This window comes from Amblyraja radiata, chromosome 1, assembly GCF_010909765.2.
Source record: "Amblyraja radiata isolate CabotCenter1 chromosome 1, sAmbRad1.1.pri, whole genome shotgun sequence".
Lineage (NCBI taxonomy): Eukaryota > Metazoa > Chordata > Chondrichthyes > Rajiformes > Rajidae > Amblyraja > Amblyraja radiata.
In genome coordinates, this window is record NC_045956.1 from 119,741,280 (window position 1) to 119,769,155 (window position 27,876).

At 44.4% G+C, this 27,876-nt stretch overlaps 1 protein-coding gene across 1 annotated transcript in view; it reads left to right on the forward strand.

Moving 5' to 3' along the window:
• adamts6 (ADAM metallopeptidase with thrombospondin type 1 motif 6) overlaps nt 1–27,876 on the forward strand; it is a 258,203-nt gene that overhangs the window by 129,514 nt on the left and 100,813 nt on the right. The window contains exons 10-11 of the mRNA XM_033029876.1: nt 13,178–13,324; nt 23,206–23,347. Of these exons, the coding sequence (XP_032885767.1) occupies nt 13,178–13,324; nt 23,206–23,347 (289 nt within the window). The remainder of the gene's footprint in view (nt 1–13,177; nt 13,325–23,205; nt 23,348–27,876) is intronic.

Consider the following 27,876-nt stretch of genomic DNA (forward strand, 5'->3'; position numbering starts at 1 on the left):
TGTGCCTCTGGTTCTGATTAAATCTTTCCTCTTAAATCTTAAACCTATGTCTAGGATCGCCAACTGTCCCGTATTAGCCACAAAGTCCATCGCCCGGGCCAAAACTCCTCAGCTAGTCCTCAGGCTGGACTTTGTGTGCCGTCTAGCACCCGGACCAACTTATCATTCACCCAGCCACGGCCGAGTCGGTCAACAAATTCCTGTCGGGAATGTGGCCCTTATTTTGACCTTTTGTTCCTTATTTGGGAGTGAGAAAGTTGGCAACCCTACCTATGTCCTCTGATTCTCGATTCCCCTACACTGGTTAAAAGACTATGGACTTAGCCAATCTAAACCTATTATCTTATCCACCTCTCTCAGATCACCCCTCATCCTCCTGCACTCCAAGGAATAAAGTCCTAGACTGCTCAACCTTTAGAGTTCAAGCCCTTGAGTCCTGGCAACATCCTCTAAAGCTCTGCGTCGTGTCCAGGTTAACGACATCTTTCCTATATCAGGGTGACTAAAACTGAACACAATACTCTAAATGTGGCCACACCAATGTCTTGTACAACTGTAACTTAAGCTCACAACATCTATACTCTACAACATCTACAAATCCCTCAATGGGCTTGCACCCACCTACATTAAAAGTCTTCTCACCCACTACACCACCTCCAGGTCCCTCAGATCGGTCGACTTGGGGTTGCTGAATATCCCGCGGTCTAGGCATAAGCTCAGGGGCGACTGCGTCTTTGCGGTTGCAACTCCTAGTCTGTGGAACAGTATCCCTCTTCCCATCAGAACTGCCCCCTCTATCGACTCCTTTAAGTCTAGACTAAAAACGTATCTGTTCTCCCAAGCCTTTCCTGACGTCCTCTGAGCGAGGGCTATTTGTATATATGTATGTAGCTTGCTTGTGTATACTATTCCTATAACAAATGTAAAGCACTTTGGTCAACGAGAGTTGTTTTTTAAATGTGCTATATAAATAAATGTGACTTGACTTGACTATACTCAATGCTCTGACTGATGAACGCCAATGTTCCGAAAGCCATTTTGGACAACCCTATCTACCTGTGACACCACTGTCTAGGAACTATATACCTGCACTCTGAGATCCCTCTGCTCCACAACACTCCCCAGAGCCCTGCCATTCACTGTGTAGGTTCAGTCCCGGTTAGAGTTCCCAAATTGCAGAACCTCTGTATGAGTGTTGCAGAGGTAACATTCTGTATTCAACTACATCAAAGTCAAAAGTAGCCTTTATTGTCATTCAGACCTTGCGGTCTGAATGAAATGTTGTTGCCTTGCAGTCCTACATATAGTAAAAATGACAAAAACACACAATAAACACAAATTAACATCCAACACAGTGAGTTCTCCAGACACCTCCTCACTGTGATGGAAGGAAAAAGTCATAAGTCTTTGTCTCATCCATTCTTATTCTCCCTCTGCGCCGAGGCGATCCAGGCGATACATTGACCATTCCTCAGTCCACCAGCCCAACTGATCAAAGTCTTGCTGAAATGTTTGACAATCATGTTCACTAACTACAATACCAGTCACTTTGGTGTCATCTGCAAACTTATTAATCATGCTCGTACATCATCTAAATCATTGATCTTTCTAGATGACAAACAGCAATGTGCCCAGCATCCAACCCTGAGGCACACGACTAGTCGCAGGCCTCCAGTCTGAAAAACAATCTTCCACCATCACCCTCTGCTTCCTTCCATGAAATTCTCTGCCTCAGAAGGCAGTGGAGGCCAATTCTCTGAATGCTTTCAAGAGAGAGTTAGATAGAGCTCTTAAAGATAGCAGAGTCAGGGGATATGGGGAGAAGGCAGGAACGGGGTACTGAATGTAGATGATCAGCTATGATCGCAGTGAATGGCGGTGCTGGTTCAAAGGGCCGAATGGCCTACTCCTGCACCTATTGTCTATTATCTATTGCCTATTGAAACTAATGTTCTATCCTGTCGGCTATCTCTCCTTGGATCCCATGCAATTTTAACAACCAGAGCAATCTACCAAGCGGAATCTTGTCAAATGTCTTGCTGACATCTATAATGCCTACAGCGCTGCCCGCATCAATGTTTTTGGTTACATCTTCAAAAAATGCAATCAGATTTGTAAGACACTATCTCCCATGTAAAAAACTGTGCAGACTATCCCTAATCAGCCTTTGTCTACCTCCATGCATATATATCGTATCCCTCAGAATACTCTCTAGTAACTTCCTAACCACTGACTTTAGATTCACTGCCCCATCGTTTCCCAGGCTTTTCATTGCTGCCCTTCATAAATATAGGCGCAACATTTGCCACCCTCCAGTCTACTGGCACCTCATCCGCATTTAATAATGGTTCGTAAATCTCAGCCAGGGTGACTGTAACTTTCTTCTGTAGCTTCCAATAGTATCCTCAGATATATCTGATCATGTCCGGGAAATTTGTCTATCTTCATTCATATAGGATCTTCATCATCTCCTCGACCATAATACTGACTGCCCTAAGACACTTCCATTGATTGCCGCAAGTTCCCTGATCCTCGTGTCTTTCGTCATGGTAAAAACAGAGGAGAAATACTCATTGAGGACGTTGCCCATCTCCTCCACATAGAGTTGACTGCTATGATTTCTGAGGGGCCCATTCTATCTTTGGTTACCCATTTTTCCTTAGTGTAGTTATAAACAGAGGAACAGCTTCTTCCCGACAGCCATCAGGCTATTAAACACTACAACGTCATAAGCTTTGAACTACAATAGACTATTATTATAATTATTATTGCACTGTTATTGTTTGTTCTATCTTTTCTGAGTTTTTGTTATATTATTTATTATGATTACATATTCTGTTGTTCAGCAGTAAGTAAGAATTTCATTGTTCTCTCTGGGACATATGACAATAAAACACTCTTGACTCTTGACAATCTCTTGGTCCTTACACTTAATATTATCTGCCAGTGTTATTGCCTGCCCCCTTTTTGCCCTCCTGAATTCCTTCTTTAGTGCTCCTCTGTTCCCGAAACTCCTCCAGGGATACACTTGATCCAACACCTGCCCATATCTGTCCCATGTTGCTTTCTTATTCTTGACCAGAGCCTCACTTTCTCTCATCATCCAAGCTTCCTTGTGCTCACATGCCTTGCACTTCACTCTAACAGGAACATGCATGCTCTGAACTCTTGTCAGCACACTTTTAAAAACATCCCACTTTCTGGACTTTTCCTTTTATTCAAACAACCTGCTTCAATCAACTTGAGCAAGTTCCTGTCTAATACCTTCAAAGTTGGCCTTGTAGAATTTTAACTTGTTGGCCAGCCCTGTGCTTATTCATAACTATCCTAAATCTAATAGAATGGTGTTTGCTGGTCCCACAAGGCTCATCCACAATCCAAGGCTCATCCATTTACCCTTCCCAATTTCCAAAGACTAGATTAAGCATTGACCTCTCCTGTGTAGGGCCTCTGCATATTGCCTGTCGAAACCTTCCTGAACACATTTGACAAATTATGCCCCATCTAAACCTTTTCTAGTTTGACAGTTCCAGTTAATATTGAGCAATTTAAAATCCCCTGCTACGACAACCTTAATAGTATTGTAGCTGCCTGCAATCGCATGGCATATTTGCTCTTCTAATTCCTGTGGACTATTTGGGGGCCTGTAGTACACTCCCAACAACGTGATCATCCCTTTCTTATTTCGCAGCTCCACCCATATACACTTAATTGCCGAACCATCAGCAATATCATCTCTGGCGACTGCTGTGACATCCTCTTTAATCAAGAAAGCAACACCCCCTCCTCTTATACCCCCACCTCAATCTCTCATGAAGCATCCGGACCCTGCAACTTTAAGCTGGCAGTGTTGTCCTTCTCGTAACCAGGTTTAATGACTACAACTCCCCAGTCGCACGGACCTATCCATGTCCTAAGTTCATGTGTCTTACCCATCAAGCCTCTTGCATTAAAATAAGTGCAATACAAAGCAACAGTCCTTCCTTGCTAGCTGCCATTCTCCTGCCTATTCTGTCCATTTATTTTTTTTTCATCACCATCAGCCACAATTTGATTTTTTTTTGATGAGGTAAGATTAATGAAGTCTGGCAGTAGACCTATATTTAAGAGGGAGTTAGATGTGGCCCTTGTGGCTAAAGGGATCATGGGGTATGGAGAGAAGGCAGGTACGGGATACTGAGTTGGATGATCAGCCATGATCATATTGAATGGCGGTGCAGGCTCGAAGAGCCGAATGGCCTACTCCTGCACCTATTTTCTATGTTTCTATGACCTTGTCTGTATAGACTTTAGTATGGCACTCAACAAGGTCTGCTATGATAGACTGGTCCAGACATTTAAGGCACATGGGATCCAAGATGAGCTGGCGAATTGGATTCAAAATTGGCTTGGCGATAGGAGGCAGAGGGTAGAGGTGGAAATATGCATTTGTGATTGGAAGCCTGTGACTAATGGTGTAATACAAGGATCAGTGCTGGGATTCTGTTTTTGAAATATATTGTAAAGAAACATAGAAACATAGAAAATAGGTGCAGGAGGAGGCCATTCGGCCCTTCGAGCCAGCACCGCCATTCATTGTGATCATGGCTGATCGTCCCCTATCAATAAACCGTGCCTGCCTTCTCCCCATATCCCTTGGCTCCACTAGCCCCTAGAGCTCTATCTAACTCTCTCTTAAATCCATCCAGTGACTTGGCCTCCACTGCCCTCTGTGGCAGGGAATGCCATAAATTCACAACTCTCTGGGTGAAAAAGTTTTTTCTCACCTCAGTCTTAAATGGCCTCCCCTTTATTCTAAGACTGTGGCCCCTGGTTCTGGACTTGCCCAACATTGGGAACATTTTTCCTGCATCTAGCTTGTCCAGTCCTTTTATACTTTTATATGTTTCTATAAGATAACCCTTCATCCCTCTAAACTCCAGTGAATACAAGCCTAGTCTTTTCAATCTTTCCTCATATGACAGTCCCGCCATCCCAGGGATCAATCTTGTGAACCTACGCTGCACTGCCTCAATCACAAGGATGTCCTTCCTCAAATTAGGAGACCAAAATTGTACACAATACTCCAGATGTGGTCTCACCAGAGCCCTATACAACTGCAGAAGAACCTCTTTATTCCTATACTGAAATCCTCTTGTTTTTGCTTTCTTCACTGCCTGCTGCACCTGTAAGCCAACTTTCAGTGACCGGTGTACAAGGACGCCCAGGTCTCGCTGCACCTCCCCCTTACCTAACCTAACCCCATTGAGATAATAATCTGCCCCCTTGTTTTTGCCGCCAAAGTGGATAACCTCACATTTATCTATATCATACTGCATCTGCCACGCATCTGCCCACTCACTCAACCTGTCCAGGTCACCCTGCAACCTCCTAACATCCTCTTCACAGTTCACACTGCCACCCAGCTTTGTGTCAACCGCAAACTTGCTAGTGTTGCACCTAATTCCCTCTTCCAAATCATTAATATATATGGTAAACAGTTGAGGCCTCAACACCGAGCCTTGCGGCACTCCACTCGCCACTGCCTGCCATTCTGAAAAGGATCCGTTCACTCCTACTCTTTGCTTCCGGTCTGCCAACCAATTTTCTATCCATGTCTACACCCTACCCCCAATACCATGTGCTCTAATTTTAGTCACCAGTCTCCCGTGCAGGACTTTTTCAAAGGCTTTCTGAAAGTCTAGATACACTACATCCACTGGCTCCCCTTCATTCATTTTACTTGTCACATCCTCAAAAAATTCCAGAAGATTAGTCAAGCATAAATCCATGTTGACTTGGACTGATCCATTTACTGCTATCCAAATGTCCCATTATTACCTCTTTAATAATTGACGCCAGCATCTTTCCCACCACCGAAGTCAGGCTAACTTGTCTGTAATTCCCCGTTTTCTCTCTTGCTCCTTTCTTGAAAAGTGGGATAACATTAGCTATCCTCCAATTCACAGGAACTGATCCTGAATCTATTGAACATTGGAAAATGATCACCTATGCGTCCACTATTTCTAGGGCCTCTTCCCTGAGGAGCCTGGGATTTATCATCCTTCAGTCCTATTAGCCTTCCCAATACTATTTCTCGCCTAATGAAAAATGTCTTTCAATTCCTCTACCCCCTTAGATCCTCTGCCCTCCAGTACATCTGGGAGATTGTTTGTGTCTTCCTTAGTGACGACAGATCCTTAGTGAAGACAGATTCAGCTCATCAAGTATGCGCTACTATTCAATTATGACTGATCTATTTTTTCCTTTATACCCCATTCTCTTGTCTTCTCCCCATAACCATTGGTGCCCTTACCTATCAATCTCCGTTTAAAAATCCCCAATGACTTGGCCTCCATAGCTGTTTGTAGTTGAATTCTCATGAATTCCACAGATTTACCACCCTCTGGCTAAAGAAATTCCTCCTCATCTCCATCTTAAATGTACGCACTTTTATTCTGAGATCGTGCTCTCTGGTCCTAGATTCTCCACTACTGGAAGCATCCTATCTACACCCACTGTATGTAGGCCTTTCATCATTCAATAGGTTTCAATGAGATCTCCCCTCATCCTTCTAAACTTCAGTGAGTTTAAACCCAGAGTCATCAAATGCTCCTCATACATTAACCCAATCATCCCCAGGATCATTCTCGTAAAATCCCTTTGGACCCTCTCCAACGTCAACACATTCTTCCTCAGGGTCCAAAACAGTGCACAATATTCTAAATGTGGTTTGATCAATGCCTTATAAGGCCTCAGCATTACAACCTTGATTTTTATATTCTAGAGCTCTCAAAATGAATGCCAGCATTGCACTCTCATAGCCTATGCCTTTATTCCTTCTACCAAATGCATGACCGTACACTTTGCTATGCTGTATTCCATTTGCCACTTCTTTGCCCACTCTTCGAACCTGTCCAAATCCTGTCCAGACTCCCTGCTTCCTCAACACTACCTACCCCCTCCACCTATCATCCGCAAACCTGTTCACAAAACCGTCAATCCTATCATCCTATCATCCAGATCAGTAACAGATAATGTGAAAAGTAGGGAAACCAATACTGACCCCTGCGGAACACCACTAGTCACCAGCAGCCAACCAGAAAAGGCCTCATTTATTCCCACTCGTTGCCTGCTGCCCTTCAGCCAATCTTCTATCCATGCTACTACCTTGCCTCTCATGTCATCAACTCCAATCTTGTTTCGCAGGCTCACGAGCAGCACCTTATTAAAGGCCTTCAGAAAAATACCATGGATAAGATGGCCAAATGGCATGTTTCCGTGCAGAGTAGCTCTATGACACAATTGCTCTATGAATGCTGGAGGCATAATTCAGAAGTTTGTGAATGATAGAAATGTTTGTGGTGATACAAGGAACTGCATAAGTTGGTTTACAAAGAAAGACACATTGTGCTGGAGTAACTCGGCTGCTCAGGCAGCATCTCTGGAAAACATGGAGAAGTGATATTTTGGATCGGAACTGAAGAAGTGTTCAAGTATTAAGTGATGCATTTTGAGAGGTCAAATAGGAATAAGGCATATACAGCAAATGGTAGTATGCTATGCAATATGTTCATTATCAGAGGCACCCTGGGGTTCATACTGTAGTTCCCTGATCACCGATTAGATGGCATTTGCATTTAGTTTTGATCTCCGCACTGTAGGCGGGATATAGTTAGGGTACAGAGAATGCAGAGGAAATTCACGAGGATGCAGCCTGGATTGAGAGGCTTTTAATTATGAAAGATTTGATTTTCTGTGAAAGGAAAAAAAGGCTGAATGGTGACCTGATACTGGTATATAAGACTGAGAGGCATAGATTGGCATAGTCAGAATCTTTTTCCCATATTAGTGGTATAAAAAAAAGAGAGTTTAGATTTAAGATGAGAGGAAAGAGGATCTGAGAGGAATTTTTTTTAATGCAGAATGTAGTTGATATCTCTATCTCTCGGCTATAGGACGTGGTGGAGCCAAATACAATCACTGTTTGAGAGATATTTATGCAGACACTTACATAGGTAAGGTGTAGAGGAATAAGGGTAAATGGGATTGGTGTAGATGAACAAAAGAATTAGCATGGGCATGGTGTGCTGCATAGCTCTATGGCTCGAGTAGTCAGGATCGAACCTGGGTCTCCGACGCTGCAAGCGCTGTAAGGCATCAACTCTACCGCTGCGCCATCGTGCCGCCCTTAAGAGAATTAAGGACATCCTGATTTCTACAAAAATCTGTAAATTCCCTTTATGTTATTGTGCATCCGATTCAGTGCACCCATAAGAATGCAAAACATCTGATAACAGACCTTGAAAATCTCATCCATGTTTCCATAAGGCCTTCACAGCTGCTCCAGCTATATCACATGTATGCTAATGCCACCTCAACTGACTGGCATCCTAAAGCAAGCATCGGACCCTAATCTTCTCCCTTAATTGAAGCACCAATTCTTCCTCTCCACAAAACTCTTCTGGCTTCTCGTCCCCACTGCATTCCTCCCTCCCCCAATCACAGGCAACCTCTCGGACCCAACACCTACTTGTGATGAGGATTGACATGATTTACGCTGGAAAGTTTTCTTTTTTTTTGCCAAGATACACACGAAAAGCCAACAAGGAACCCATTAGCATTAAATATGAAGAATTAAATAAATGCACCCATCCTATCCAGTTTATCCTTGGCACTGATTGTGGACTATCTGTCTGAAGTAATCATTGCGCAATACCTCTTCCGAACACTTAGAGAAATTTAGCACGTCCAGATATTCAAGTATTAAGAGCTGCTTTAATGAGACTGGTGTATATAATATGGATGTGAACACAGAGTCCGAGACTTTCATTAAAAGCAAGGAAATCATGCCAAGGATGATCCCAAAAAAATCACATTTCATGTTGATGTTATTGTGGGCAGTCAATTTCATATTTAAATCTAGGACATCTCATCCAAAATGGGTCTGTTGACAACCATACTCTTCCATTCATTCTCTTGCTGACCACTTCTTCCTCCTTTCCCACCTTCTACAGTGTCATGCAGCAGTTAAAAGTCAGTCTTCAGACAGCTGGCTTAAGCTGTGTCCCTGAATTAAGCCAGCTGTCAAAGGCTAGCAAAGACTGCTAGCTGCTGCTGCTGCAAGGTTGCACCAGGAAGGTTTCTTGTCAGCAGGGTTTGTTGACAGCAGCATTTGTCATTAGTTATGGATACTATCGGGACTTGTGGCTAACTCTGAAGGAGTCCGTCCCCTCCAGTGGTTTTGGAAATTTCACTCAGTAAGTTTCAACTTATTTTTGAGGACAACTGCGAGAAAATGGGATGCACCATTATCTTTAAAATCTTGACCAAGTTTTTCCTGGATGGAACTCACCCTTTTTAGGTTTTGTGTTTGCATCAGGAAAATCATTAGGAAAACAGGGTTTGTTTGGCAGTATGATACAGGACAGCCAGTGCTCCTTTTAAAACTAAGTTGCCTCTTATCTATTTCATTTCCAAACCTCTCAACTTTAAAAAGGCTTCTATTATCAAAAGAAGTGCATGCTCACACACACACACACACACACACACACACATATATATATACACATACACACACACACACGTACACACACACACACACACGTACACACACACACACACACACACACACACACACACACACACACACACACACACACACACACACACACACACACACACACACACACACACACACACACACATATTTTCACATGCACATGATATAGTCCCAGTTACTTGCTTTGGCATATCTTGGAACATGGGGACAATTTGATGCATTCTGATTCATTTATTTCTATACTTCCCACGATATGCTCCATTGTCTGAAGACAATTTTGCTCAGCCTACAGATGTCCTTATATTCCTTATTGACTCAGCAGGATGGACTGCTCTTAAACAAAATGGAAAAGGTTACAGCCATCACGCAGTTTCCTCACTCCGATTTTGCCACTCCTAGACTGAGTCACCAAGAGGAGGCATTATCGAGTGTCCTGCCAGTTTTTCCTCCCTTCCCCAGATGAATTAACTTTTATTTTCCAGAGCATTGGTTATATGGTTTTCAGCTTGGAGACGCATGTTTTTAAAGGCTTGATGAATTTATAGTTCAGAACTTTGGTGTTTGTTGAGATAGCCATGGCTATAAATTAACAACTTTTGCAGGATATTTTCAAAGGAGAGATATTAGTCAACGCAGGGTAAATGAAGACTGGGGAATAAAAACAGTAAAGTCGGACTGTATATTTTGAGAGAGTTTCCAGTTTTTGGATGTATTTAAGATTCAGGGTATCAGAACTAAAAGAAAAACGACCACGTAGAATTTTATAAGGAATAATGAAGGAAGTAGAAATGGGGTGTGAGGAAAATACAAAGGGAACAACCTCATCTGGGAAGGTAAAGATGGCCACTATATAGTGCATATGTAGCATGGAGTTCACTTTTCTCCCTTTGGTCATCTGCTGCTATCCTCTCTGCTGCTCGGTCATTCCCCTTTCTTTCTCCTGTCTGCTTCTAAATTCTTGTTTTTCTTTGGATAGCAAGGCGATGTTACATCATAATATTCCACTGCCATCGTTCTGTCTTGCTCTTTATTTTTAGTCAAAAGTTATATTTTGAATTTACAACCATTCCCCATCCACTTGCTGTGCCTATGACTGACCTTTCAGCTGCATTCTGGTTCTTGGCTAGGATTCCATGTTTATGGGCCACATTTAAATACATTTTATTGCCATTTCTGGATCTTGTGGTGACCTACAATGTCACTGCTGTTTGTTTTCCAGCCCTTTGCAAGCATCTGTTTACATGAGTCTTCAATTTTCCTGGAGAAGGGAGGAAAAACTGGCTGGACACTCTAAAATGTCATCCATGAATATGTCCTCCAATATCCTACTGTCTTGGATTTCATGTGCCAGCTACCTGTTTCTAAACTTGCACAAACGCTTACTGATGTTCCAAACTCACTTTACTTCTGTCAACTTTATCGCATTGCAGGACGCCTCCCTTATTTTACCATTTAAAGTTACCTTGAAATCAGGTTATAGTTAAAGGGGAGATTGGATAGTTTAGGTTTATTCTCACTGGTCCCAAGGAGGCTGAAGGGTGAACTTATATAGATTTTAGAAATTATGAGGGGCATTGACAAGATAGTCTTTTCCCCAGGGTAAGAGAATCTGGTACAAGATGGCACAGGTTTGGGATTGGAAGAGAGAAATTTAAAGGAGGGAAAGGGGTAAGTTTTTTACTTTGAGGATGATGATTAGAATGAACTGCTCAAAGAGGTGATGGAGGCAGATACAATTTCAACAGTCAAAAGGCATTTGAACAAATTGTTGGATAGGAAAATCATAGAAATGTTTTTTCAAGCATTTTGCCACTTTTCAAGGACTTGCATCCCAAGATCTCTCCGTACAACAGTCATGGTTATCTAGCCCCATCCATGTTTATTACCTCCCCTTTATCATCTTTGTCTCCCCTTGGTGAAATCTTGCAGAAAATCATATCATTTCAACGTACATTCACAGTAGTACATTGATCTACCCAATCACCACCATATAACAATTACAGCACGGAAACAGGCCATCTCGGCCCTACAAGTCCGTGCCGAACAATTATTTTCCCCTAGTCCCATCTACCCGCACTCAGACCATAACCCTCCATTCCCTTCCCATCCATATACCTATCCAATTTATTTTTAAATGATAAAATCGAACCTGCCTCCACCACTTCCACTGGAAGCTCATTCCACACAGCTACCACTTTTGACTCCTTCACTGTATCGGAACCAGCTTGAAAGTATCTCCTTAGAAATAGTGAAAATCATTTGTGTTTTTGTACATAAACAGAATTGAAAATCATTTGTGTTTTAGTACATAAAGAGAATTGTTACTCTCGTTCTCAGCTATAAACGTATTGTGACTTCTTTGCATTGACATTATACATGAACATTATTTTTAATTGTTCTTCACAGTGACTTTGTCACAGACAGAGACTAAGCAACAACGTTTATGATAGGGGCTGATGAGAATTACATTGTTCTTCTCACCATGTAGTTGGAAAATTGTTGTGCTCATCCAGTCAGGCAGTTCTCACAAGTTGGTTCTCATTACTTGCATTATTTTGGGTTGAGTTTTCTTGGCCTCCAGAAAATTTAAACTCTTGATTAGAGAGACTGAAGATTGCCAGGAATTGAAACTCAGACCTCATGGGCAATGCAATAGTTAGCATTGCTTTTATACAACGCCAGATACTTTGGTTTCAAGTCAAGTTGAGTTTATTGTCATATGTATAAGTATGGTGAGGTACAGGTACAATGAAAATTTGGACCTCCGATGTCGCCCATGTGGAGTTTGTATTTTCTCCAGGTGCTGCATGGTCTCTGGGTGTTCTTGTTTCCTCCAACGTGGCAAAATGTATTGGTTGTCAGGTGGCTGCTGTAAATTATCCCAGGTGTAGATGAGGGATCAGAAAATCAGGGGTGAAGACGGGCATGCAAAGGATGTACGTGACAGGGAAGTATGTGGGAGCATGGGACCGACGGGAATGTTCTGAATGCTGGCGAGCATAAATCATGAAACCATAAATCATAAATCATGCAATGTGCACTTTGCTTGGCCATGACCTTCAAGCATTGATGGGAGAATGACTTGAGACATGATTGGGATGAGAGAGGATTAGGGAACACACTCGTAGACTAATTTTATCAAGGAATACTTTAGCATTCTTTAGTCCCTCACTTACCATACATAATAGAGACTAACAAGAAATGTTGATGCTCAATTGGGATGTTATGGTAGCAATCTGCTAAACATCTGCACATATTGGGCACAGGCCAATGGATATATATACAGTGGTAATATATAATCCGTATCACAAGAGATGTACCTCGTTCATGGAATGAGCCATTTTCCTGCTACCTCTTACACTTCATCTGTCCGTCACCGAACATATACTAAATTCTCCTTTTGCTGAAGAACAAAAACTACAAATCAACTGAGTGCTTTAGTATGAAGGCAGATGGGAATTGAAAATGTTTTGAGAATAAATGTACATCAACACACAGAAATCAAGCAGAGTCAAATCTCAAAACGTAAAGCGGTCTGAAAGCCTTTTGCTGCTGAGCTTGATGCTTTGATTATGAGAGGGTGGCATGTTGGATAGCTGTCCACATTAAGCTAACACAATATTTCTTTCTTTATAGTTTCGGCATGAACCATGATGGAATTGGAAACTCCTGTGGGACGAAGGGTCATGAAGCAGCAAAGCTCATGGCAGCTCACATTACTGCCAACACCAATCCATTCTCCTGGTCTACATGCAGCAGAGATTATATCACCAGCTTTTTGGAGTAAGTGCCTAGTAGCACAGAATATTAGATTATCAGATTTATAAAGAAGGTAGCCACTATTACCCCCCAAAAAAACATCGAGTTAATTGATATAATTGGATTTGAAGCTTACTGAAAGGTTTAGTTTAGCTGAATAAAATGGATATATACTTGATTTTTGACATTTGTTGATCCATTTAGAGTAACCGATATTTATAAGAAAGAAAACCAGCTGAAAACGTTTTTCTTCGTTTAGTCTTTATTTATCCTGTTAGTTTAACTTGTCAGTTAAGGAGAGAAATATGAACATTAAAAAAATGTTGTTTATTTATTACCACATTGTACAAATATGTCCAATGGAATCTGAGATGTTTTGCTTATATTGTTGTTGATTTATCCATTGCACGTTATCAGGTTTGAACAAAGCCTTGAACCAATTAATTAACCAACCATTGATTGTGAGTCTTGGCGAAGATCATGGGATGTGTTCAAAGCATAATAAATAGATCAACATTCTATATTTTGAGGAGATTTTGCAGTGAAGCAGCCAAAATGTGTAGCAAGGAACTGCCGATGCAGGTTTACACAGAAGATAGACACAAAATAGACACAAAATGCTGGAGTAACACCAGGCAGCATCTCTGGAGAGAAGGAATGGGTGACGTTTCAGGTCAAGAAATGTCTGAAGAAGGGTCTCGCCCCGAAACGTCATCCATTCCTTCTCTCCAGCGATGCTGCTTCTCCCGCTGAGTTACTCCAGCATTTTGTGTCTATTCCATATTTTATTTTGTGTTACAAATTTTGTAGAGTATAAATGGTTTTTGTAATTATAAAAAAAAAAAAAATTCTATTTAATTATCGACAGTAATGCACGTAAAAATAATGCTGGATATTCTGACGCTCAGCCTCACATTCCCATTGGTTTTGATCGCGACAGAGCATAAAACCAGCTAAATGGTTTTGGCTCCAAAATGTTGGTTTCCATTATCAGCCGGTGGGAGCCTGTGCAGGGATGAGTTATAACGGCTTGTTCTGTATTGCTGACATGTGGAACTGATATACCGCCTTGTATAAATAATAGCTTACTGCTCCTATGGGGGTTTTATGCACATTGGAAACAAAGTGGGGGGTAATCACTGACTTTATTTTTCACCCGGAATGAAGTGACATTCTGAGGAATACTCAGATCTGCCTTTAACACTTGTCCACAGACTCAATGTCTTTTTTTTATTCCCCTAAGTGGAAAAATCGACAGAAATCTTGAGAGCTGTCCTTAATAAAGCAGCAATCCAGCTGTGTGCATTCCCTTAAGACAGGGGCAATATTTAATGTTTTCTTCCAAAACAGATCATTGGCCCAAAACCTATCCTGGTGATCAGATTGATGTTTTTTTTACACAAAATGTGATGCTAAAAGAATCTAAATACTGAAGTTAATTATTTAAATGAAAAGATAGCTCTGCCAATATAAAGTAGCTGGGACAGAGCTTAATCTCCAGACAATAAGGCTGTAAGCACATAGATTCATAAATTGATTTAGAGCCTAATTATCTAATTGGAACATTTGTGACAAGAACATTTCAGCAGTGGATTTTGTCTGTCCAGTTCTTTTGTGCCAGCCAATGAACTTTCCACATTGTACATTCAGGGTTAGATCCCATTAGATTCTGCCAGCAATTGTTTCTGTTTTTCAGACCAAATATTTAGTGCTGCTATAGGCAATCAGAGGCCTGCAGCAACATTTCTCTGCTGATACATTTTTGGTGGAAGGAATTTCTTCAATGCTGGAAGCTGGTGAAATACGCACATGGGATACTTGCCTTCGTTGTAAAGTTATGTTGTAGTGCGTGGGTCTCAAAAGGAAGCACGAAGTCCAGTGTTTTGAGAGGCACCTTTTATTATGTTCCTCCCGGTTGTAGGGAAGACCAAACAAGAGAAAGATGGCACCCAAACCCCTGCCTTTAAACCCTCTGGCTAAGGGCTGCCTACGGACTGAACCACTCCCGTGCCGAGGGGTTCGACAGTATGATGGCACGACCCTTGGGAGCCGCCACAGGACCCCCCCCCCCCAGAACCAGAGGCACGAAACGCACCGGCGGGTGCACGACCCGGCCGGCCCGCGTGCGGAAGTCAGCCGATCGTGGGGCTTGCGGAGGCATAGGTGGAGGGACTGGTCGAGGGACCGGCGGGAGGACAGGTGGAGTGACAGGCGGAGGGAGCCGTGAAGGGGGGCGCCCTCGAGGCCGAGGTTGGGCAACCAGCACCGGCTGGTCAATGTCCAGGTGTGCCGGCTTCAAACGGTCAATCGACACTGCCTCCGGCCGGCCCCCATGTCCAGGACAAAAGTCGACTGCCCGTGTTCCAGCACCCGGAACGGGCACTCGTACGGCCTCTGGAGTGGCGTCCGGTGGGCATCACGGCGCAGGAAGACGTACGGGCAGTCCCTGAGGGCTGATGGCACGTGTGGGCGAAATGTCCCATGGCGGGACGTGGGGACGGGTGCGAGCCTACCAACTCGCTCGCGAAGGCGCTTTAGGGTGGATGAGGGCATTCCCTGCTGCCCTGGCGCCGACGGCACGAACACCCCGGGCACCGTGAGTGGCGACCCGTACACGAGCTCCGCCGATGATGAGGCCAAGTCCTCTTTGGGAGCAGTCCGGATGCCCAGCATGACCCACGGCAACTCGTCCATCCAGTCCGGGCCGGAGAGTCGTGCCTTCAGTACTGCCTTTAGCTACCAGTGGAACCTCTCCACCAGACCGTTAGCTTGCGGGTGGTAAGCCGTGGTGTGGTGTAGCCGCATCCCCAGCAAGCGAGCCATGGCTGACCACAGCTCGGAGGTGAACTGTGGCCCCCGGTCTGAGGAGATGTGCGCCGGCACCCCGAAGCGAGCAATCCAGTGCGCGGACAACGCACGAGCACACGTAACCGTTGATATATCGGCCAGCGGAATGGCCTCCGGCCACCGCGTGAAGCGGTCCACCATTGTCAGAAGGTGGGTGATGCCCCGGGACGGCGGGAAAGGCCCTACAATGTCTACGTGGAGATGGTCGAACCGCCGGTGAGGTAGACCAAACTCCTGGAGAGGCGCACAGACATGGCGCTGGATTTTTGCCATCTGGCACGGAATGCAGGTGCGAGCCCAATGGCCAACCTGCTTGCGCAGACCGTGCCACATGAAACGAGCGGCCACTAGTGCCGTTGTCGCCCGGATTGATGGGTGAGCCAGTCCGTGGATCACCTCGAACACCCTCCGGCGCCAGGTGGCAGGGACGATGGGGCGCGGCTGACCGGACGACACAGCGCACAGGATTGTCACTCCCCCAGGACCGAGAGGGACATCCTCAAGGCGGAGGCCGGAGATGGCAGTCCGGTAGGCGGGCACCTCATCGTCCGTGAGCTGTGCCTCTGCCAGAGCAGAATAGTCAATTCCGGGCGCCACCTCGAACACGGCGTTGATAGCGGGGCGGGACAATGCGTCGGCCACCCGGTTCTCTTTCCCCTCGATGTAGCGGATAGATGTTGTATACTCCGAAATGTAGGCCAATTGCTGCTGCTGTCGTGCGGACCAGGGGTCGGAAACCTTCGCCAGGGCGAAAGTGAGCGGCTTGTGGTCCGTGTAGGCGGTGAACTGGCGGCCCTCCAGGAAGTAGCGAAAATGGCGCACTGCCAGGTACAGAGCCAGGAGCTCGCGATCGAACGCGCTGTATTTCGTCTGCGCACGGTTGGGGTGCCGGCTGAAGAAGGCCAGGGGCCGCCAACCTCCGCCCGTCAGTTGCTCCAGCACAGCACCAACCGCCGACACCGAGGCGTCCACCGTGAGAGCAGTCGGGGCATCTTCCCGCGGGTGCACTAGCAGTACGGCCCGAGCAAGGGCCTCCTTCGCGCCGTCAAAAGCTGCCCCTGCCTCGTGGGTCCATTCAACGTTCTTGTTCTGCCCACCCGCCAGAAGTTGATACAGAAGCCGCATGATGTGGGCCGCGGATGGCACGAAACGATGGTAAAACGCCACCATTCCGACAAACTCCTGCAGGCCACGCACGTGCGTGGGCGGGGAAACCGACGGATGGTGTCGACCCTGTCAGGCAGGGGAACCGCGCCTAGCGCAGTCACGCGGTGGCCGAGGAATTCAATCTCGGTTACACTAAAACGGCACTTGTCGAGGTTGATGGCCAAACCATGCTCGCTGAGCCGCTGAAAGAGCTGGGGCGCAGTGCTCCTGCCGCGAGCGGCTGGCCACCAGGATGTCGTCCAGGTACACAAACACGAAATCGAGGTCGCGACAAACCCCGTCCATTAGGCGTTAAAAGGCCTGCGCAGCGTTCTTGAGGCCGAACGGCATCCGCGTGAACTCGTAAAGTCTGAATGGCGTGATGATCGCCGTCTTGGGTACGTCAACCGGATGAACCGGGATCTGGTTATAACCCCGTACCAGATCCACTTTTGAAAATATTGTGGCCCCAGCCAAATGGGCGGTGAAGTCCTGGATGTGGGGTACGGGGTATCGATCCGCTGTTGTTGTGGCGTTCAGCTGTCGGTAATCCCCGCAAGGTCGCCAGCCCCCGCTCGACTTAGGGACCATGTGGAGTGGGGACGCCCAAGGGCTGCTCGAAGGGCGGACGATCCCCAAGGTCTCCATTGTGCGGAATTCCTGCCGTGCCAGACGCAGTTTATCCGGCGGCAGTCGGCGTGCTCGTGCATGGAGTGGTGGGCCAGTAGTCTAGATAAAATGTACCACTCCGTGGCTGGGGGTCGATGATCGAAATTGTGGGGTCAGAATGTCTGGGAACGCGGCCAAGATCTGTGCGAAGCGGGAGTCCACGGACGCCAGGGGCCGTCCCACCGGTTGATACAAACGCAACGTGATCGGCTCCATCGTAGCGGCATTGACCAAACGCTGACCCCTGACGTCCACTATGAGGGAATGCGCCCGGAGGAAATCGGCCCCGAGCAATGGCTGGGAGACGTCGGCAATGGTGAACCGCCACGAGAAATGTCAGGAGCCGAACACGATCGGAACCATGCGCACTCCATATGTGCGGATGAGGCTGCCATTCGCCGCGGTGAGGACGGGCCCCCGCTTACCGGAACGAATGTCGGCCAGCGAAGGGGGCAGGACACTGAGCTCCGCTCCAGTATCCATGAGGAAGCGGGTCCCGGAGCGCCGATCCCAGGTCAAAAGGCGGTGAATTTGGCCGGCCGCCGCGGGGACTATTGGCAGCCGGCCCAGGCGTTTCCTGGGAATGTGCACGGCTGGCGGCATTGTCGTGCTGCATCCGTGACCTCTTCAACCGTGTCCTGGTCGAGGGCCCCCACCAGGTAATAGAAGCGGGTGGCATCGACCATGATGCCCCGCAGGTTGAACTGGGCCTCCACCTGCTGGAACCAGATGAGCGGCCGGGTGGTCCAGAAGTTGGGCAGTTTCACCGAGACCGCGTCCAGAGACAGGGCCGGGCCGGCCTGTGAGGAGGTAGGGCTTTCTCTTCTCTCCATCATGATGCCAATGGAGCGTCGGGGGTCACCAATGTGGTGCGTGGGTCTCAAAAGGAAGCACGAAGTCCAGTGTTTTGAGAGGCACCTTTTATTATGTTCCTCCCGGTTGTAGGGAAGACCACACAAGAGAAAGATGGCACCCAAACCCCTGCCTTTAAACCCTCTGGCTAAGGGCCGCCTCCGGACTGAACCACTCCCGTGCCGAGGGGTTCGACAGTATGATGGCACGACCCTTGGGAGCCGCCACAATGTCAAACATTGGAGTAACTCTGCAGGTCAGGCAGCATCTCAAAGATGAATGTTTCTCTGTCTCGTTGCATGCAGGCATGGACTGCTTCATTTGTTGCATAGTTTTCAATAGGTTGGAACCATGTTGCACCATCAATAAAACATCCCTTTTTCTAAACCTTTGATTGATGCCAAGCTGTTAATGCATAGGCTTAAAATGGTTTAAGCCAAAACACCACACTTGCGAACTCTTGCGATAAGTAGTCATTCTCAGATTTGCCTGTGAAATTCAACTCTTTGGTACATGCTTTGATAAACGGTACTAGAGAAATCCAATTTACGCATTGGTTCGCAAGCAGATTGTGTATATTTCTGCCATTGTTAACACGTATCCCAGTTTGAGCAATTACAGACCCACACAACTTAATGCAGAATATTATCAGTGTGAAGATGGAGTTTCTTCCAATCTTTTTATATCTGACTCTGACAGGTTTGCAATGAGGGTGAGTTTAAGTAGATTTATCTCTTCTGTTGGTTTGCTCATTATCCATTGAAGACCAGGAAACAGCTAAATCCTCTGGTAATTAGTGAGTACTGTCAGTGGTAATGTGACAAAAACATGCGTTCATGGCAATTGAAACGCTATTCTGTGTTCCTGCTACTTTCTGTGTTTCTTCCAAATGTTTTGAACACAAAGGTGCACTGCTCCAGCACCTGAGGAAGGCTAAAGGTGGCGCAGCGGTAGAGTTGCTACCTTACAGTGCTTGCAGCACCAGATAACCAGGTTTCGATCCCGACTATGGGTGCTTGTCTGTACGGAGTTTCTACGTTCTCCCTATGACTGCGTGGGTTTTCTCCGAGATCTTCGGTTTCCTCCCACACTCCAAAGACGTACAAGTTTGTAGGTTAATTGGCTTGGTAAATGTAAAAAATGTCCCTAGTGTGTGTAATGTGTGGGGATCACTGGTCGGCGTGGACTTAGTGGGTCGAATGGCCTGTTTCCGCACTGTATCTCTAAGCTAAACAAAAGGATAGTAATCAGAAGGAATTCCCAATCCCACTTTTGACCTGATGCCTTGAAACTGAAAGAGCCTGGGGTCCATAACATCAGGCATCTTAAGTCTAAATTTAGACAGCTACCTCATTGGTCAATCAACTATCACCTTGATACAGTCATGCTCAAATAATTATGCTTTACAAACAATGTGTCAGACCCATTCACTGCACTCTTGGGTACATCCGTTCCCAGTGGCAGGATAGACTCATTGGAGTTGGCACTTTGATGTTAACACATGTAGAAAGCAGTAGTTGTGGGAGGAGGTAGTTGAGGCAGGTTCTATCGCAATGTTTAAGAAACATTTACACAGTTACCTGGATAGGATAGGTTTAGAGGGATATGGGCAAAACACATGCTGGTGGGACCAGTAAGAATTTCATTGGGACATACATGTAATGTATTCATGCATTTTCATGTATATGCTAATGAGTTGGTGTTGTATATGTAGGGGATGTTGGGTAATAAATCTCTCTTGTGATCCAGCCAGCCTGCGTGTAAGTTGTTATTCATTCTGCTGTCGGGAATATAACAATACAGTATGACAATAAAACATTCTTGACTTGTGGATGGTACATGTTGACCTGTATGGGCAGGTTGGGCCAAAGGGCCTGTTTCCACACTCTAGGACTCTATGGCTTTAAAAGTGATGCACAATTGCAAATACCATCAGCAGATTGACAAGATCAAACCCAGAGGAAAGAGATCTTACAATTATGGGAGTTGCCATTGTCATAATAAAATAGACCATTGAACAATAATAATAGCCAAAGCCACAGGAGATAAAGAGATGACATAAGGTACCTATGCTTTAAGCTAATACTTCCTCATTTGTTCCATTTCCTTTCATTTCACAACCACCCGAGATTTAAGAGAGACATTTTTGAGTATGCGAGTCCTTCCTATTTTGCCTCCTCCCCAAAAAAAATCACCTTACCTGCATTCTTATATACATATTTATGGGAGGCCAAGAAATCTCTCCTGCCATAAGTGCTGGTAGGACTATTCCATGGCAAATTGGAATAATCTATCTCATTGCTTGATCTAATAATGACTGTCACCAGCTCAGACAATGGCCTGTACATCATGCAGCTGTCGGATTTGAGAAAGCATCTATAAACGATGGCTCTCCAGGAACAAGTTGGCTACAAGTTCTAAGTCATAGTCATATAACACGGAAACAGGCCCTTTGGCCCATCTTCCCCATGACAATCAAGATGTCCCATCTACACTATTCCTATCTGCCTACATTAGACACATATCGCTCTAAACCAATCCTATGCATGTACCCATCTAAATGCATTTTAAATGTAAGTTGAAGGGTAAATTTGGATAATGGTTCTGGTATTGGTTGCTCAGCTTGGTAATGTCAGTTATTTCTGGGACTAGTTGCTCAAGATTATTAGGTGGGTTTATATCATGTGACAATGCGTGAAGTTAGTGCTGCATAGGTAAGGAATGTGAATCACTGATCGTGGTCAAATGTGTAAGGTCGTTAAACTTCCTGTGCTGAGTTTAGTTCCTCACAACTAGACTCCTGGCACTGACCTCCACTGCAGTCTCCTTCCGTCATCACTGGACAGTACGCTTTGATATCTTCTTGCCCCCATGTGGATGGAGAATGTCTTCACTTCGCCTTGCTTTCCGATGCCTCCAGAGTCGGCGTGTTCCCTTCTGAAGCCCAGCATCACCTGCTGGTGCAACCTCCCAGATGTAGAATGACTTAGTCACAAGCATCAGCATATCAGACTGAGTTGGATTATTGCTGGTTATTTCTAACTGCAGCTCGGGACTTCAGGCATCAGGATACACAAATCAATTTCAAGACGTGGTTGCTACAACCATACCATAGAGTTCTGGCCACAAACCTTCTGTGAAACTTCCACAGGCTCAAACTGCTGCTGGCTAAATCCAGAAAAATCTCACACCAATTTTCTATCCAAATTCTCTCCTAATTCGGGTTTAAATACAAGAAACGTCATAGTTAAAGCACACAACTTTAACACCTAGAAACTAGACAATCTCCTGCTTATTTATAGCCATCCATTTACAATTTAAATTATCTTTTTGCACTGAAGGGGTTGCTTCACTTGTAGCTTTCCATGAATAGATCTTTGGTAGAGTTGTGACCTTTGGTAACATTAGGCATACCTGTTACATTGTGTGTGGGGAGTTGGGGGATGTTGCTCAGGAACTGTTGAGTGTAAATCTGTATAAAGTCTGCCTGAATGGTTTAGTTTTTCAATGTGCAGCTGTGTGTTTTACCTTTAGTCTCACTTTTAATCATACAACCAGATGTAGGTATGTTTTGATTGAAAACAAATAAAGGAACCTTTTTGGTCAAATTAAGATTATGTTCTATATAGTCTGGAAAATTGTTTCACATGTTTCTTGGTTTGGGTGCAATTTCTGCCCCTATCTATCACGTCTGGAGATTATGTGGAAGTTAGTGGATGGTCTTCTGTGGTATATTATTTCCAATCCACATAAATTAATGAAATTCAGTACCATCATCATAACGTAATGGAGAATCATAATTTAAAAAAATGTTGGCATAACTTGATTTCATTAAGAGTCTTAATGAACTGATAAAAGAAATAAACATTGAAGTGTAACATGATAATGGTTATTGGCTAAATGGAAATAATATTATTTATGTTTAAAAGGAAATGAATCAATTTCATGTGACAGTTGGAATAATGGACTGAGTGAATAACCTATAATCTAGTTTAGCTTCCAGATCTTTCTATAAAGGGTAGGAGAGAGTAACTGGTTTATTATGAACTATGTGGTTAGATTGCAGTCTTAAATTCACTGTCAGGTATTTTATACATAACCTTTTATAGTTATGTAGTTTCAATACCATCTGTTTTTTTCCTAATTTGATATTATGCCCAATTTTCGATTTCACCAATGCAAATTAATGACCTAAGTTTAATAATATATCTTGAAATTAGTTCTTGTGCATGGAAATACTGTGTTTTATAAAGATAACAGTAAATTGAAATGATAAAAATAAATAACCTTAAAAGGTCAATGTGTAAACCTATATATCATTTTGCATAAATGTATATTTTGATTTATTTTAGAACAGGTCATTCAATGTAATTCTGTTCATTTTCTAACAGTTCTGGGCGTGGAACTTGCCTGGATAATGAGCCACCGAAGCGTGATTTCCTTTACCCAACAATAGCACCAGGACAGGTGTATGATGCTGATGAACAATGTCGCTTCCAGTACGGTACTACATCACGACAGTGTAAATATGGGGTAAGATCTGAATTCTAATATTGCTCAACGACCGTCTTTCATGAGTTTTAACTTTCTGTAAACACAGTTCTTGGCATTTCCCCACAGTACTACCAACAACTTGCACAATATATAAGTGCACAAACCAATTTTTACTCTCTATCTTTCATAAAATCTGGTCATTGCTTTGTATTATAATGACATAGTAGTTTTGAGATGTTGATAAAATTCTTGTTATAATATTGGATATTACCACATACCAGTACCCAAGAAGAGCAGGGTGGCACTCAAGTCCATTGTGGTGGAATATTTTGAGGGGTGAGTTATGAATCCTTCCTTAATGTAGAAACAAAGAACTGCTGGTTAATACACAAAAGGATATAAAGCATTGGAGTAACTCAGCAGGTCAGGCAGCATCTCTGGAGAACATGGATAGGTGAAGTTTTTGGTCGAGACCCTTCTTCAGACTGAAGAATTTTGACCCGAAACATCCGGAGAACATTGATGGGTCAAGCCCTTTATTCAATCCCGAAATGTCACCTATCCATGTTCTCTGGAGATACTGCCTGATGCGCTGAGTTAATCCAGCGCTTTGTGAACTCCTGCCTTAGCATTGAAGTAGTCAATTTGCCTGCTGCCGCATCAGATCAACAATGGATACATTCTGGAGAAACTCAGCGGGTGCAGCAGCATCTATGGAGCGAAGGAAATAGGCAACATTTCGGGCCGAAACCCTCCTTCAGTTTCGGCCCGAAACGTTGCCTATTTCCTTCGCTCCATAGATGCTGCTGCACCCGCTGAGTTTTTCCAGCTTTTTTGTGTACCTTCGATTTTCCAGCATCTGCAGTTCCTTCTTAAACACAATGGATACAATCTCGCTGGCTCTCCACTCTGCACTTGACCACTGAGACAACAGGAACTCACAGTTCTATTGACTACAGATGATCAATGCCATCATTCCTACAAAACCCACCTTCAAATTCAGGGAACAGGTTCTCCGCTCCTCCCAATGCAACTGGATTGACTTCCTTGTCAGCAGACCTCGATCAATAGGGATTGGCAACAACAGCTCCTCCTCGCTGAGTATCAGCACACGGGCACCTCAGGGCTGAATGCTCAGTTCCTGCTCCATTCTCTATACCCATGACTGTCTAGCCATGACACATCTCCCACGACTACTTTAAATTTGCAGCCGATACCACCATCGTTGGACGAATAACGGGTAATGATGAGTCCAAGAGGGAGATAGATCATTTGGTTGAATGATCAGAGGCCAGAACAGTCCTTCTCTCTCGTTAATAACACTAAGGAGCTGATTGTTGACTTTAGGAAGGAAAAGATGAAGGACAGAAATTCGAACGCCCAAGAATTAAGGAGGCTGCAGAAAATGGTGGGCGTTGCCCAATCAATCACGGGTACTGACTTTCACGTCATTGAAGAGATCTGCAGAAACCGCTGCATCATGAAGGCAGCTAATATTGTCCAAGAACCACAAAGAGCTCTCTTCTTGTTGCTACCAAATGTAAGAAGGTGCAGGAACTTGGGAACGATTACATCCAAGTTCAAGAACAGGCTCTTAAACCAAAATATGACACAAAGTGCTCGAGTAACTCAGCAGGTCAAGCAGCATCCATGGCGAATGTGGAGAGGGAACATTTTGGGTTGGGATCTTTCTTCAGACTGATTATGGTAGTGGGGAGGGGGGGGGGGGGGGTTGTGAGAGAGCTGGAAGAGAGATGGGGCAGGAGAAAGCCTGGCAAGTGAGGCGAGTTTCAGAGATGAAAAGACTAATGGTGTGAGACTAGGATAGTGAAGACAGAGGAAGAAATGTAGTTAGAAGGGGAGGAGTGTGGAAGAAATAGGTGTGAATCCAGGTGGATCACAGGGAAGAGAAGGGGGGGGGGGGGGGTAGGAGGGTGAAGGATGGGGAGGAAATTTGGTAAGTTACCTAAAATTGGAGAATTCATTGTTCATACCGATGGGTTGCAAGCTACCCAAATGGAATATGAGGCGCTGTTCTTCCGCCCAGACAGTAAGGTCAGTATGGATTGGAAGGAACTGTAGATATAACATATAACCAGATGTATTTTATATCTTTATACCAAAGATAGACACAAAATGCTGTAATAACTTAGCAGGTCAGGCAGCATCTCTGGAGAAAAGGAATAGGTGACACAAAATGTCACCTGGCTGATGCTGGAACGGTTAACAACCAAGAGTTCCAGCAGGCCTTGGCACAAGTGTTCGGCAAAACAGTTGCCAAATCTATGCTTGTGTGTTGCAGATGCAAAAGAGGCCACATCAGAAACACCGGATGCAGTAGATGAGATTAGAGGAGGCGCATGTGAACCTATGTCTTTATCTGGTAGGATTACTGGGGTCCATGGATGGATTTGAGGGAGGAGGTATAGGGGCAGATATTACATCTCCTGGGGTCCTTGGTTCTTGTTCTTGGTTTCTTGGTCCTCCAAAATATTCCAAATGGAATTTAAACTGGAGGTGGTGGAGGGAGGACTTAAGCCAGAAAGGGTTATTGGGAAGAAAGAGCTACCTTAAATTTAGTTGCATCTGGTTGGGTAACTATAGTAGGGTGGAGATTATTCCATGCTTTAATTGTGTGGGGGAAGAACGAATTGCTGTACACATCTGTCTTGGTAGCTGGAATCACAAATTGGATCGAATGTCCTTGTCTGCTCCTAATTGGTTGCAAGGGAAAATGCCAGGGGAGGGGTTGTTTGAATGGGAAGGGATGAGTTGCAGAGGGAGTGAACTCTGCAAAAGGTGGAAAGGGGTGTAGATGGGAACATGTGACCGGTGGTGGGATCATGCTGGAGGTGACGGAAATATTGGAGAATGATGTGTTGGTTGCTGAGGCTGGTGGGGTGAAAGGTGAGGACCAGGGGAACTGTATCTTTGTTCCATCTGGGGAGGGAGAGCAGAACTATGGGACACAGAGGAGATGAGGGTGAAGGATCCATCTACAACAGCATGTAAATCATGTTTACAGAAGGAAGAGGACAACTCGGTTGTCCGAGAATGGAAAGCCTCATTTCAGGAGCAGATGCGGTGGAGACAGAGAAATTGAGATTAGCGGATAGTGTCTTTGCAAGTGGTAGGGCGGGAGGTGGTAGTCCAGATAACTGTGGGAGTCGGTGTTTTGAGTAGCCATCAGTCGCTAGTCTGTCCCCTGTGATGAAGACAGCGAGATCAGGAAAGGGGAGAGAGATGTCAGTCTAAGTGAATTTGAGGGCAGGGCGGACGTTGGTGTCAAAGTTAATAATATCTCCTCAATATCTTCATCTTTAGAGTAGGCAGGACTGGAAAAATAGTAGGTAAGGATTGTAGACACAAATCTTGATTACTTAAGTATTGATCTGCCAATGCAGATGCAGAACTGAAAATGCTCAGCAGATCAGATAGCATCTGATGAAAGTTTATGACGTAAAACATAATTTCTCTCTTAACGCAGCGTGGGAATCAGGCAGTATTGTGCTGAGTTGCTCACTCAGTATGTTTTGCCAGAAGGCAGAGCCGGGAATGGAAATTTGCCTTGTATCACATCTGCAATGTTTTTACGTAGGAAGGAACTGCAGATACTGCTTTAAACCCAAGACAGACACAAAATGCTGGAGCAACTCAGCAGGTCAAGCAGCATCTCTGGAGAATAGGAAGAGGTAACGTTTAGGTAATAGGGTCGGGATCCTTCTTCAAACTGAGCCAGGGGAAAGGGAAATAGAAGAGATATAGAAGTTGATACCACCTTCTATATCTCTCGTTTCCCTTTCTCCTGACTCTTCAATTTGAAGAAGGATCTCAACCCGAATTGCCACCTATTCCTTTTCTCGTGAGATGCTGTCTGACCCACTCCAGCTTTTTGTGTCAATCGGCAATGTTTTTTAAACTGTTTTTAAATATCTACAGTTAAAGATATGTGAAGTGCTTATAAAATTGTGGCAAATATTTAAAGATACATATATAATTATTAATTCTTTTTCAGAAGTAAAGTTCATTCAACGCTTATTAAAACACTGAAGCATCCCTGAATTGTTAAACTAAAGTAATATAATTAAATATATTAACTTACTTTCCCTATTCCCCAGTCTGAGAATCTAAATTGAAAAGAATGTAGACTTCGACCTAATGCCATGTCAAACCTGGCACAGGATCCAAGTGGTAAATCCCCAGCATAATGGTGGGGAATCCTGGCAAGACTGTGCACCACCACATCTGTCGCAACCATCTGTTGCTCTGTAAACCTCTGAGTAATGGTGAATACATACAGTTCTAAAACTGACTTTAGTTTCCAAAACCAGGAAGTTTCATTTCTTTATTCCATGTCAAATATGGAATAGAGAAATAAACTATTTTGTTACACGGATGAAAGCAATACCTTCTGCATTGCACTTTTAACATACTGTAGATATTAGAAAATAACTTCAATCCCAGATTATAGATATGACAAATATTCCGTAGCTGAACTGAGCTCTTTGTTTTACGTTCATCTGTCAATGTAGTATTATTATTTATTTTTTGAGTCCTGCCTTTTCTTC